Source organism: Globicephala melas, chromosome 9, assembly GCF_963455315.2.
Source record: "Globicephala melas chromosome 9, mGloMel1.2, whole genome shotgun sequence".
Lineage (NCBI taxonomy): Eukaryota > Metazoa > Chordata > Mammalia > Artiodactyla > Delphinidae > Globicephala > Globicephala melas.
Genome location: NC_083322.1, coordinates 89,597,112 through 89,611,468, shown reverse-complemented (window position 1 = coordinate 89,611,468; position 14,357 = coordinate 89,597,112). Strand labels below are relative to the sequence as shown.

Below are 14,357 nucleotides of genomic sequence, written 5' to 3'. Positions count from 1 at the left end.
ATGAGACCTTTTTTTTTTTTTTTTTTTTTTTTTTTGCCGTACGCAGGCCTCTCACTGTTGTGGCCTCTCCCGTTGTGGAGCACAGGCTCCGGACGCGCAGGCTCAGCGGCCATGGCTCACGGGCCCAGCCGCTCCGCGGCATGTGGGATCTTCCCAGACCGGGGCATGAACCCGTGTCCCCTGCATCGGCAGGTGGACTCTCAACCACTGCGCCACCAGGGAAGCCTGAGACTTTTTGTATAAGGTCCAATATAGAGACCCTTTTTATTAAATTCTGCTGTAAAGTAAAAAGATTTACCACAAGATTTTGGGCTGCTGGTTTTTAATAGATGATCTCCTACAGATTTTCTTTGGGAATCAACTTCAGAAACAACACGAGTCCTTAATATTTGACTGCATCCTTGAAGAGATTCAGGATAGCAAATGAATACTTATAAGTGAAATGAATAAATATAATATAAATGAATATTTAACACTAAATAACAACTAGTGTCCCTGGTGGACTGGAGAGAAGCTGACAAAGAAGCAGACTTTAAGGTTAAGAAACAAAAGCTCAGCACTCACTCTTTCACATGCCTTCTGGTCCACTCTGTACCTTGCACAGAGCTTCTGCCTTAAACCCTAACTATTTTTACTCATTTGTTATGCATCAAATACCTTTCTACCCAACAAGTTTTTTTTTTTTTTTACAAAAATGGGATCATACTGTCTATCTGGCTTTAGATACTGTCCTTTTCACTTATCTTTCCATCTCACTACATTTTTTTGTCAATGATTTTTTTATTACATAATTTGATCCTCCTTACTTATTACTCTGGAGCTAAATACTACCACAATAAGAACACATTTGTTTTGAAAAGGGGAAAAATGAACGTTACTCTCAGATCTAATACTAAAAGTATAAAATAAGACATATAATAGTAGATATTATAAAATATAATCATACAAATTTTAATAGAATAAAAAGTATCCAGAAGCAGGATACTAATTAGATGCCACTCATATTCAACAAATAGAAAAAATAAAATAAAATTCCCTAAGGGTTGTGTGGGCCAAAAACAAAAACAAAAACTTCAAATAGAATTTAGACCCATTAATGGATACTTTAGGGATAAAACCTGGATGGTACAGAGGTTTTTGAATGTTAACTGTATACAGGCTGAGCAGACCATAGGTCTGATACAATGCTCTCAATGATGATGTTTGGACCACTTGTAAATTTTATTTCAAATATCTGCTTTATGTGCCCCAATCCCTCAACCCACCCCGCTTAATTATGCTATATAAGTAGAATTATGCCATTAACTAGAATTATGCTATATAAGTAGCAGAATGTTCAGCATTCTTGTAACACAGCAATGGGCTTTTCAGGTTGGCTTTAGTCCACTTCGAATTCTTCGCAAGCGCAACAAAGCTTTGAAGAAAATCCGAAAACTGCAGAAGAAAGGTCTGTTGCAAGTGACACTGGTAAGCTTCTTGTCCACATTTCTGCATATTGTACCTAAAAGCTTAGTAAAATGTAGTTCAAGAGGTTGGTTCCATTCCTTTAAATGAAATGCCGGATAAACAAGGTACTTTGTGTGTCAATTAGTGTCATGTTTTTAAGGGTCTCCTTAAAATTGTATTCTCCTAAGAAATTTTTTTTTTACGGTATGTGGGCCTCTCACTGTTGTGGCCTCTCCCGTTGCGGAGCACAGGCTCCAATCGCGCAGCCTCAACAGCCATGGCTCACAGGCCCAGCCGCTCCGCACCATGTGGGATCTTCCCAGACCGGGGTACGAACGAACCCGTGTCCCCTGCATCGGCAGGCGGACTCTCAACCACTGCGCCACCAGGGAAGCCCCTAAGAAATTTTTTATTCTCCAAATAAAACAGTTTACAATCCCATCAATTGACCCAACTCTGAATCTATGCTTCAGAAATTCACTACTTATCCCTCACATACAGTGTTTTGTTTAACATCTTTAGTGGAGTATATTTGCTTTACAATGGTGTGTAAGTTGTTGCTTTATAACAAAGTGAATCAGCTATACGTATACTTATATCCCCATATCCCCTTCCCTCTTGCGTCTCCATCCCACCCTCCCTATCCTCCCACCCTCCCTATCCACCCCCCCCAGGTGGACACAAAGCACCAAGCTGATCTCCCTGTGCTATGTGGTTGCTTCCCACTAGCTATCTATTTTACACTTGGTAGTGTATGTATGTCCATGCCACTCTTCACTTCTTCCCAGCTTACCCTTCCTCCTCCCCGTGTCCTCAAGTCCATTCTCTATGTCTGCATCTTTATTCCTGTCCTGCCCCTAGGTTCTTCAGAACCATTTTTTTAAGATTCCATATAGATGTGTTAGCATACGGTATTTGTTTTTCTCTTTCTGATTTACTTCACTCTGTATGACAGTCTCTAGGTCCATCCACCTCACTACAAATAACTCAATTTCCTTTCTTTTTATGGCTGAGTAATATTTCATTGTATATATGTGTCACATCTTCTTTAGCCATTCATCTGTCGATGGACACTTAGGTTGCTTCCATGTCCTGGCTATTGTAAATAGAGCTGCAATGAACATTGTGGTACATGACTCTTTGAATTATGGTTTACTCAGGGTATATGCCCAGTAGTGCGATTGCTGGGTCATATGGTAGGTCTATTTTTAGTTTTTTAAGGAACCTCCATACTGTTCTCCATAGTGAATGTATTAATTTACATTCTCACCAAATTGCAAGAGGGTTCCCTTTTCTCCACACCCTCTCCAGCATTTATTGTTTGTAGATTTTCTGATGAACCCCATTCTGACTGGTGTGAGGTGATAACCTCATTGTAGTTTTCATTTGCATTTCTCTAATGATTAGTGATGTTGAGCATCCTTTCATGTGTTTGTTGGCAATCTGTATATCTTCTTTGGAGAAATGTCTATTTAGGTCTTCTGCCCATATTTGGATTGGGTTGTTGGTTTTTTTGATATTGAGCTGCATGAGCTGCTTGTATATTTTGGAGATTAATAATCCTTTGTCAGTTGCTTCATTTGCAAATATTTTCTCCCATTCTGAGGGTTGTCTTTTCGTCTTGTTTATGGTTTCCTTTGCTGTGTAAAAGCTTTTAAGTTTCATTAGGTCCCATTTGTTTATTTTTGTTTTTATTTCCATTTCTCTAGGAGGTGGGTCAAAAAGGATCTTGCTGTGATTTATGTCACAGAGTGTTCTGCCTATGTTTTCCTCTAACAGTTTTGTAGTGTCTGGCCTTACATTTAAGTCTTTAATCCATTTTGAGTTTATTTTTGTGTATGGTGTTAGGGAGTGTTCTAATTTCATTCCTTTACATGTAGCTGTCCAGTTTTCCCAGCACCATTGAAGAGGCTGTGTTTTCTCCATTGTATATTCTTGTCTCCTGTATCAAAGATAAGGTGACCATATGTGAATGGGTTTATCTCTGGGCTTTCTATCCTGTTCCATTAATCTATATTTCTGTTTTTGTGCCAGTACCATAATATCTTTTTTCTTTTCTTTTATTTATTTTTGGCTGCGTTGGGTCTTCGTTACTGCATGTGGGCTTTTCTCCGGCTGCAGCGAGCAGGGGCTACTCTTCATTGCAGTGTGTGGGTTTCTCATTGTGGTGGCTTCTGTTGTTGTGGAGCACAGGCTCTAGGCGCGCAGGCTTCAGTAGTTGCAGCATGTGGGCTTAGTTGGTCTGTGGCATGTGGGATCTTCCCGGACCAGGGCTCGAACCATGTCCCCTGCATTGGTAGGCAGATTCTTAACCACTGCACTACCAGGGAAGCCCAGTACTATACTGTCTTGATTACTGTAGCTTTGTAGTATAGTCTGAAGTCAGGGAGCCTGATTCCTCCAGCTCCCTTTTTCTTTCTCAAGATTGCTTTGGCTATTTGGGGTCTTTTGTGTTTCCATACAAATTGTGAAATTTTTTGTTCTAGTTCTGTGAAAAATGCCATTGGTAGTTTGATAGGGATTGCATTGAATCTGTAGATTGCTTTTGGTAGTATAGTTATTTTCACAATGTTGATTCTTCCAATCCAAGAACATGGTATATCTCTCCATCTGTTTTTGTCATCTTTAATTTCTTTCATCAGTATCTTATAGTTTTCTGCATACAGGTCTTTTGTCTCCTTAGGTAGGTTTATTCCTAGGTATTTTATTCTTTTTGTTGCAGTGGTAAATGGGAGTGTTTCCTTAATTTCTCTTTCAGATTTTTCATCATTAGTGTATAGGAATGCAAGAGATTTCTGGGCATTAATTTTGTATCCTGCTACTTCATCAAATTCATTGATTAGCTCTAGTAGTTTTCTGGTAGCATCTTTAGGATTCTCTATGTATAGTATCATGTCATCTGCAAACAATGACAGTTTTACTTCTTCTTTTCCAATTTGGATTCCTTTTATCTCTTTTTCTTCTCTGATTGCTCTGGCTAAAACTTCCAAAACTATGCTGAATAAGCATGGTGAGAGTGTTCCTGATCTTAGTGGAAATGGTTTCAGTTTTTCACCATTCAGAATGACGTTGGCTGTGGGTTTGTCATATATGGCCTTTATTATGTTGAGGTAAGTTCCCTCTATGCCTACTTTCTGGAGGGTTTTTTATTATAAATCGGTGTTGAATTTTGTCGAAAGCTTTTTCTGCATCTATTGAGATGATCATATGGTTTTTCTCCTTCAATTTGTAATATTTGTTAATATCCTTGCATTCCTGGGATAAACCCCACTTGATCACGGTGTATGATCTTTTTAATGTGCTGTCGGATCCTGTTTGCTAGTATTTTGTTGAGGATTTTTGCATCTATGTTCATCAGCGATATTGGCCTGTAGGTTTCTTTTTTTGTGACATCTTTGCCTACAGTGTTTTTCTCGGTCACAGTTCTTATGCATATTAGTATCCTCTCTTGCAGAAAGGATATATATGTACTGTTGATGGCTTTAAAGATTCTGACGAAGAGCTGGACAATGATAATATAGAAGAACTGGATCAGCCCATCAATACAACAGACCTGCCCTTCCAGATAGACTGGAACGCTGATCTTCCTTTCAATATCACGGTCCCTAAAATCAACCTCCACAGCCTCATTCTTGACTTTTCAGCAGTGTCATTTCTTGACATTTCATCAATGAGGGGTCTCAAAATGGTAATTTCTCTTTTCTGAATGGAAACAGCTAATCAGTCACTAAAGGTAAAAAAGGTGTATTTGTGGAAGGATGCTCCTTTAGATAACACATGCTTAAGTAGAAGTAAATTTTAATCTTAGAATATTTCATGGAGGGAGTGCAGGTGGGGCATGTTCAGAGAACTCTTTCAAAGTGCATTTCCCATGAGACTGCATATAATTTCTAATGTATGCTTATAGACAACAATGCTCATAATCCTATTAAATTCCAATTCTGCAGTGCCTTCAAATCCTTGCGGGTGTTGTATCTAAATTGTCCTGAAATAGAGGAGGTCTTGGGAAAAAGTGGAACAAAAAAGTGGCCTTTTGTTTTTATCCTCATCTTTCATAAGCCAGTGAGATTTCACTTGACTATATAATAATGTGTGTTTTTTTTTAAGTAGATATGCAAAAGAATAAATATCACATGTGATTTTAAAACGGAACTTGTAACAGTCAGGTTGCAGGCTGTTTTCTTTGCACAGTTTCGTCAGCATTTCTAAAATAATGAGTTTCTAACAGAAATGCAGAAACAGATATCAAGAGAATTTAAGAATTCCAAGTTCCCCTCTTTTGCTTATTTTTTTATAGAAATCTGCCTACATAAAAACTGACCTAAGATCTATTAAGTATAGGTGAACTGGATATAAAATTCAAAAATAGGATCAATTTTATTTCCTTCAAACTATCTTTAAAAAAAAATCTAAACATCACATAACTTTTGAGACTGCTTGCCTTTTCTTTTTCTTTGCTTCTGTCTATTTTAGCTTTGGAGGAGAAAATACACAAAAAGTTTATGTTTTGATCTTGGCAGTATAGCACAAAGGATGGGGACTCTGCCTTAGGTTTCCTTGGTTTCCTTAAGGTCCTAATTCTTACTTCAGCCCAGTAGAGGCTCTAAAAGTGTTTACTGATGATAATAGTGATATTTATGATCGCTAAACTGATCAACAGTACAAGATACTTTTCTTAACCTCATATGACCTTTCTCATATCACTACTGGCCTTTGTTCTTAGCCTAAAGACCAGGAAAACGGATAAAGATTCATTGGTGCTAGATACCTCCAGGCACTGTGGACAGGAATAAAAAGAACAATGTGTACGGGTCATGGGGTTTTTAAACTTTTATATAGATGAAAGCTCTAAGTCAAGATCATCCCATAGAAGAAGAGTCATAGAGTCAAGGCAGAACATTTTCCCATCATCCTTCCTTAGAGTTCTTTCCTTTGGATTTCTTTCTTTCTGTGATAGAGCCTTGTTATTAACTTTAGTATCTCTATACTATTGTCTCTTTTCAAAATGTAAAAGGCTCTGAAAGCAACATATCACCCTAAGACATAATTATGATAGTTTTCTTTATGATTCTGACAAGTGAAACTGTTCCCTAAGGAAGATCTACTTTCTTTTTAACAGATCTTGCAAGAATTTATCAGGATTCAGGTAGATGTGTATATTGTTGGAACTGATGGTAAGTTGTTTTGTTTTTATATTCTGACAATTTCTTTACTGCTAACTCTCAATCTAGACAGCTTCTCCAAAGAACAGGCACTTTTTATGATCACCAAGAAGGAAATCTAATTTGTAGATTTCCAATAGAAATCTCTAGGGAACAGCATATTTATATTTGAGTTGTGTCAATATGTAATTAACTTTACAATTTGAATCCTAGTTTAACAGGCAGCAAAGGAGTGAATATGTAACCACTGTTTACCCTAAACTTCCTAGAAAAGTAGGCTTGTTTTCTCTTTTCCTCACCTCCCTCGATTCATCGGCCCATAATTACCTGGTTTCTGCTTCACCTCACTGATGAGGTTGCCCTTGCCAAGGTCATCAATGATGTCCAGGTTGTCAAGATCAACCACCCCCAGCCCAGCCTCATTCTCTTGGAGCTTACTTTAGCATTGAGGTACCTTTCTTTAGCCTCTGTCTCCCTGACTTCTGCAAGACCGTTCTTCTGAGTCCTTTCCCACCACTCTCAGAGCTCCACAGTGTCTGACATTGTTTCCTCTCCACACCGCAGTCGGTCTTCCCCAAGGTTCAAACCTAAACCCTATGGTTCTAATTCTATCAACTCTTTCTAAGCCAATCTCTTAGCATGCTTATGACTGCAAGTATGTCTACAGGTTAATGAATCCGCTAACTACATCTTCAGCCCAGACCTTTCTTCTGAGCTGCAGACCCTGTATTCAACCATCTGGATGTCCTCCAAGTACCTAAGATACATGTATTCAAAACTAAATATATTACCTTCCCTCCCAAAACTACTCCTTCTCCTTTTCTATCTTGATCACTGCATCACCACATACCCACCCAGTTGCCCAAAGTAGAAACCTTGGAGCCGTCTTTAATTTCTCCTCCCCATCCCTCTATATTCAGTGAGTCACCATAAATATTCCCTAGTGAGTCACTCTTCCTCTCCATTTCTACAGCCTTAATCCAGATCCTTATCAGTTCTCATCTAAGTCCTCTGCAAGAACTAATCAGTGTCCTTGTCCATGCCTAGAATATTCTCCCATCCCATTTTCTGACTCATCCCATTAATCTTTCTCATGAAACTTATAGTCTAGTGGGAAAGCCCGATAATAAACAAATAAAAAGATATTTCAGGTAATGATAAGCACTGTGAAGAAAAGAGCAGGGTTACGAGACATAGAGCCACAGGGGTAATGCTATATTAGACAGGTGATCAAGGATGTCCAGTAATGCAACATTTGAGCAGCAACTGGAATGAAGTGAGGGAGTCAACCTTGACAGTATCTTGGGGGAAAACAGTTTAGGGAGAGGGAGGACAAGTGAAATTGAGGGAGGCGTGAAATTGGCATCTTTAATTTTTTGCTCTCTACTGGCTCCTATCCATAAAATCTACAGATATACTCTAGTTTCAAGGCTTCCTTATAATTAAAAATATTCTCTTAATCTCAGTAACCCTTTAATCTCTTAAACAATTTTATTCTTTCTCCATCATCCCAGGTTTTTTAAGATTGTCCTTTCCTGCTGCCTCTGCTGCCTGGCATCCCTCTTGGTCCTCAACTAAGATCATCACCTTCCCTCTCACTGCACACCACCACCCACCTGCATCCTGGGTTCTGGCAACCACAATGCCCTCCTCTCTCCCTCTCCCTCAGACACTGCTAGGTCTTGTCGATATTGAAAGTTTGCCTGTGAACAGACTTTCCCATCTCCACCCTTTCATACCTTCTCTTCATCCTTCTTTCTCCAGATCCTAGGCATTCTTTTAAACGGTAACTGCTTCATCAAGTTTTCCCAGAATCCTGCCAAGAGGAAACAACCTTTACCCTTCTTTCTCTGAATTTCCATAGCACATGATCTGTGCCTCTCTTATTCATTCTTCAAAAATCTGAGGACCTACCTTGTGCTAGGCATTATTTAAGACCCCAAAAAAACATTAAAGAAAAAAATCAGATTGCTTCCTGCCTTTATGATTCTACAACAATTTCCCTTTCATTAAGATAGTATATAAGAGCTCTACCTTCACTCCAGGACAAGATTCATGTCTAACTTAGGTTTTGATCCTTCATATTACCCAGCCAGGGCTTTGCATATAGTAGACATGATGTAATATTTGGTTATCTGTGCAAACAATGCTGGTTAGTGCCTACAAGAATAGAATTCCTCAAAGATGACTGGAGAGGTAATGTACGGTGCCAAGGAAGATGTTTTCTGATAGTACCCAGCACCTTTGGGAAAATGGACTAAAGCAGTAACTAGTAAATCCAGAACCATGGCACTGGTCCATGAGTATACGTTCTATTTTGGCAGAATCTCAGCTTTTAGTAATAAGCTACATTTGATGCTCCAGTCATTAACGAGGGAGATTAACTCACAAGTCTCCTGCCAGAAGTTTTTCTCATTTGAACCTTTTCCTTCTTTGTTTTTACATGAACACATTATATGTGTAATTTTCTTAGAAAGGTGTCCTTTAGTTCCAGAAGACATTGTACTAATGGTACACTGGTATCGTACCATTGCAACCCCCAAACACTTAACCAAACATCAGTGAAATGCACATTTGCAAATGTAAATTCAAATCCCCAACCTCAAGGAGAAACCCATAGCCAAACAATTACTTCTTCCTGTTATTCTTTCTTTCTTCTCTTCAGATGACTTCATTGAGAAGCTGGCACGGTGTGAATTTTTTGATGATGAAGTCAAGGACTCAATATTCTTCTTAACAATCCACGATGCTGTTTTGCATATTTTGATGAAGAAAGATTACAGTACTTCGAAGTTTAATCCCAGTCAGGTAACAGCTTTTTGGCGACTTTCACATTTGTATAACCAACCATCTGTGCTTCTTAAATTTCCCTTTATTTTTCAACATTAAAAAAATATATTCCTAATCCATATTTCCATCCTGGTTTTTCAGGAAAAAGAAGGAAAATTTGATTTCACCATAAACACAAATGGAGCATTACGTAATCGGGAATGTCAGGTAAGATTCCTCAGCAGGTTTACCTGTATCTAGACATTAGGACAAAACACTTTTAAAAATAGTGAGGCCTCTTCCAGCACACTGCAGAAAGTCCAGCACCTGTTTGAGCCTCTGTGCCTCATCCCTACAAAACTGAAGCAATAACAAAAAAAAAAAAAAAAAAAAAGAAAGAAAGAAAACTGAAGCAACGTCAGTCTCATAGGGACTCTGGGGGGAAATAAGCTCAGACCAGTACCAAAAAAGGATGGAAAATAGTGATACTCGATCTCTTAGCACAATATTGAGCATAGAGAGAGAGAACGTTTTGTTTTCAAAGTACTTACAACAAAGATCTTATTCTGGTCTTGTCAATCCATGAGGCAGGGAAGGAATTACTGTTTCCATCTATAGATGAATCTGTGATGGAGCTGAGAAGCTAATGTACACCTCCTGACCCCCAGATGCATGGGAAGCCCCTAGACAGTGCCTAGCCCAGCACTGAAAGTTAGGTTCCTTTACTTCCTTACTTGAAAGAGTTGCAAATCATCATTTAACTGGATAGTGCCATTTCATTCTAGAATATTCATTTCTAGAATATTCACTCCTATAAGGGACTGTCTCTAGTTTGGGAAAAGCAGAACTACAAATCAAAATGGGTATCTGCTGTAAGGCAAGTATATGGTAGGTGCATTACATTCATGATCTCAATCTTTACAACAATATGCAAAGAAGGTATCTTCATTTCACAAATGAGGAAATTAGAAGGGCTCAGAGAGCTTAACTAATTTGCTTAAGGTCACACACTAAACTGACAACAGGATTTGAAGCAAGATGTGTCTGATGTCAAGATCTATGTTCTGCACACTATGTTATACTGGCTGTTTCCTTTGGTGAAAAACTAATGGATGTGAGGGTCCTGGGAAAGAATCTAATGATTGTCTTCAAGTACGGGAAGTGGCTGGTGGTATTTCTCTTATTTGAAGAAAGGTCTAAGAAGAATAGCAAAAAAGAATTTAAATTAGAAATGAAGCAATGTATAGCATAAGATAAGCCTGGATGATTATTAAGAGTTTTATCAAACAGAAAAAGGTTAGATGAAAAAGCCACTCCAGAAAATTAGACCTGGTGGGGGAGAGGAGAGCCATGATTCTGTTTCCCAGGGCTGTTTTCCAGAAAACCCCACATCTAGCACCTTGCCCGAGGCCCCCACAAAGAGAGCCTTACCAGAAACCCTCTGCCCAGTTGTTGGATTCAGAATTGTCACCAAGTTTTAAAGGATCAAGTATAGGAACAGAATTTAAATCTGATGTCCAATCATAGCTTTAGAACCAACTGTCAAACAGAATGTAGTCAATACCATCCTGTACCTGTTTCCCTATATTTAAAAAAAAGAAATATTTAACACAAGCTCTTTGCATTACTTAGAGGAAGATAAATCAGCAGTCGTGGTTAGGCCACCAGTGGTAATTCATGTAAAAGCTGAGTGTCCCTGACCAGCACACTTGGCCCCTTTGAGTTTGTATGGCCCCTGTAACAAATGTGAAGAAATATGTTACTACAACACATTATATTCTTATTTTGGTTAAGTTAAATTAGGCCTTTGAAAGATACACTTCTATTACAACATGGTATCACATGGTTCTACGTTAACCAAGTAGTCGTGGAAGGTATTATTTGATCATTCAAATTGAAGACAAAAAACTTGTTGGTGACTCTGGTAAGTTCTAGCTCCCAATTTTAATCAGATTGACCACATTTACTCTTCTTAAATACAAGATATGATTATTAAGAGGGATAGAACTTAACAAGTCTTTTAAAGCAAGAACTTTCTGTCTTCTTCCAGGTACCCAGTGAAACAAAATTCTAATCAAAATATAATTCAGAGGGATCCTCATCTGACTGTCACATAAAGAACAACTTTATACCCAGAAAGTTATTGATAAGTTCATACATTGTATGAAGAATATTTTTGTTTGACAGAAATTATGTTTCAAACTTTGGAACGAGATTGTTCTAGCATGGTATATTTTTCACATATCTAGTAGGCAATTATGTAAATACTCTTAATTTTATACCTTGTAGATTTATCAAAGGAAAATTATTGTTTGTATGTATTTTTATAGCACTGACAGATTTCCATCCAAGTCACTACCTTTGCGCATATTTTGCAGTGCATTTGCACCACTGCTTTGAATCTTGTAATTTGTATAGTTCATACTAATATATATCCATTTTAAAAAATCAATTGTACAGTGGGTGTGTCTTGCTTTGTTAAATTTGTTAGTTTTCTGAAACATGCTTGCTGTGGGTCCTCTTTATAGTGATCTGACTGGAAACCTGCTACATGAGAATCTTCTAAACCCCCTGCAATGAGACTTCTTTGCCCAGATTTTATGATTACTATAGCTTTTTAAAGCACTCAACCGCCTATCCAGATTTAGATACAATCCTTCTAATGCCCTATCTGTAACTATAACTAGTTTTTGACTCTTTCTTCACTGCTGGTCATTATTTGTAACTCACAGGGTAACAGCTCTAGAGCTCAATTCAACTGGAGAATGAGATTCAGCATGTTTCTCTTTTTTGCTGGAACTGTTCTTGGTACAAATTTGTATTTATTTTATGTAATAGAAATTAAACATCATCACCAACAGAAAAAGATTCAGTGGCCTCTGTTCAACATCAAACCACTTTGTCAATGGGAAAAGTTGCCCCAATTGTTTTAGATCTCACCTCTGAATGTTTATTGTCAAAGTACCCTTCTAACCTTTGTTAATGTCTTTACTGAGAGGGCTTGTCTACTGGACTTAAAACCAATTACAGAAAAATAAAACAAAGGCTTATTTGCATAGCTACTCTTAATTAAAAACTAGAATGTCAGCACTCTTTATAGCAACGTGTCTTAAACTTTTTGAGTCATGGACACCTTAGAGAGCCTCATGTACCCTATGGACTTTGGGAAAAAATACATATACACATATACCTTTGTATATGATGCCCTATGAATCTCAGGTTAAGAGCTCCAGTAGAAATTGAAAGCATGAGCCTATTTAATTGGTCATTTGGCTTGGGGGTGGGGCAAAAGCCTTGCACAGAATTGTCACTGATGTCTGCATCTTCACAAGCAAAGGTGCCCTCTACCCTCTTCTTGCCAACCAAAATGTCATAGAGCAGGAAAAAGCACTCCAATTACCGTGCCCCCATCACAATCCATTCAACCTTAACATCTTGAGTGAGGTTCACTTATCCTCATCCTTAAATGTTTTTTCTCTTGAGGCCTCTAAGGTGGATATGCTTTGGGTAAGGGGTACGCATGGGGCTGGGCCTCTATTTGCCTGCCTCAGAGCAAATATTGGAAACTGACCAGGGCAAAGACTCTGAGCCCTGATTTAGGAAGAGGTTAAGAGATTGCGTTGGAAGATAAAAATAAAACTTATGGGACTTCCCTGGTGGTGCAGTGGTAAAGAATCCGTCTGCCAATGCAGGGGACATGGGTTCGATCCCTGGTCCAGGAAGATCCCACATGCCACGGATCAACTAAGCCTGTGCGCCACAACTACAGAGGCTGCGCTCTAGAGCCCGTGGGCCACAACTACTGAGCCCGTCTGCCACAACTACTGAAGCCAGCGCGCCCAGAGCCCATGCTCCGCAACAAGAGGAGCCACCGCAGTGAGAAGCCCGCGCACTGCAACGAAGAGTGGCCCCCGCTCACCGCAAAAGGAGAAAGCCCGCACGCAGCAACGAAGATCCAACGCAGCCAAAAATAAATAAATTTATAAAAAAAAATAAATAAAACTTACAAAAAAATAAAACTTACACAAATCAGAGCAAACTGAAGGGGAGAGGATATCCAGTGATGAATTGGGAGACAGAACCACTTGTGAAGAAACATATATTACTGAAATTAAGAAAGGTTGGAGCTCATACATACATGTTGAGCAGTTTATCTTCAAAATCACTTTCTAATGCTAATTTATGCATTTGATACATATTCTTGTTTAAACACAGTAACTTACCAGTTAGAAATGTAAATGAAATGTCTTAAATGCAAGCTGGACCATACACTGCATAAACAAGAGCAGAGAGAGGAATATTTCATATTTGTCTGCCATCTTCATTTGGACAACTTACATGTTAAAACTGATCTACTGATCCTCTCCCCCTTATCTGTTCTACTAGCACCTTTCCACCTCAGTTAATGCCAACTCCAGCCTTCCAGCTGCTCAGGCTGAAAATTTTGTTAGGAAATTCTATTGACTCTACCTTTTAAATATGTCTAGTATCAACTCACTTAACTCTCAAAATAGCCCCCCTAAGATAGGTACTATGTTTATCCTCATTTTTTAGAAAAGCAAAATAAATCAAGGCTCAAAGAGCATAAGTAATTAGTCTAAGTTATATACGCTTGCTAGTTCTATAGGTATAGAACCAGAATTCAGTCTAGATGGTCTGACTCCAGAGCCCAGGCTCTTAATCATTAGGAAATACTACCTCTTCAAAGAAATAAAAACCTAAAAAAAAAGAAATAAAAACCTATCTAAAAACTGATCTAGCACAAGGCAGAACTAAACTCAGGAACAGTATAGGTGCATTCTGCAGATTTGTTCCAAAGTCACTTATTTAGCACTGCACAATTAAGTATACCCAGAAAAGCTATTAGGAAATATATTATTAATTCCAGAATCAAATAAATTATTTCTCTCATTATGGTTGTATATCTGTATACTTTTGTAAAACATTTTTTACTGTTTTTCCCCACCCTGGCCGCTATAC

General features: G+C 38.4%; 1 protein-coding gene across 1 annotated transcript in view; it reads left to right on the top strand.

Moving 5' to 3' along the window:
* The window catches only part of SLC26A3 (solute carrier family 26 member 3), a 31,852-nt gene extending 18,011 nt beyond the window's left edge, over nucleotides 1-13,841 (top strand). The window contains exons 15-20 of the mRNA XM_060304957.1: nucleotides 1,372-1,467; nucleotides 4,901-5,134; nucleotides 6,566-6,620; nucleotides 9,274-9,416; nucleotides 9,540-9,605; nucleotides 13,764-13,841. Of these exons, the coding sequence (XP_060160940.1) occupies nucleotides 1,372-1,467; nucleotides 4,901-5,134; nucleotides 6,566-6,620; nucleotides 9,274-9,416; nucleotides 9,540-9,605; nucleotides 13,764-13,841 (672 nt within the window). The remainder of the gene's footprint in view (nucleotides 1-1,371; nucleotides 1,468-4,900; nucleotides 5,135-6,565; nucleotides 6,621-9,273; nucleotides 9,417-9,539; nucleotides 9,606-13,763) is intronic.
* Nucleotides 13,842-14,357: the final 516 nt, after the last annotated feature.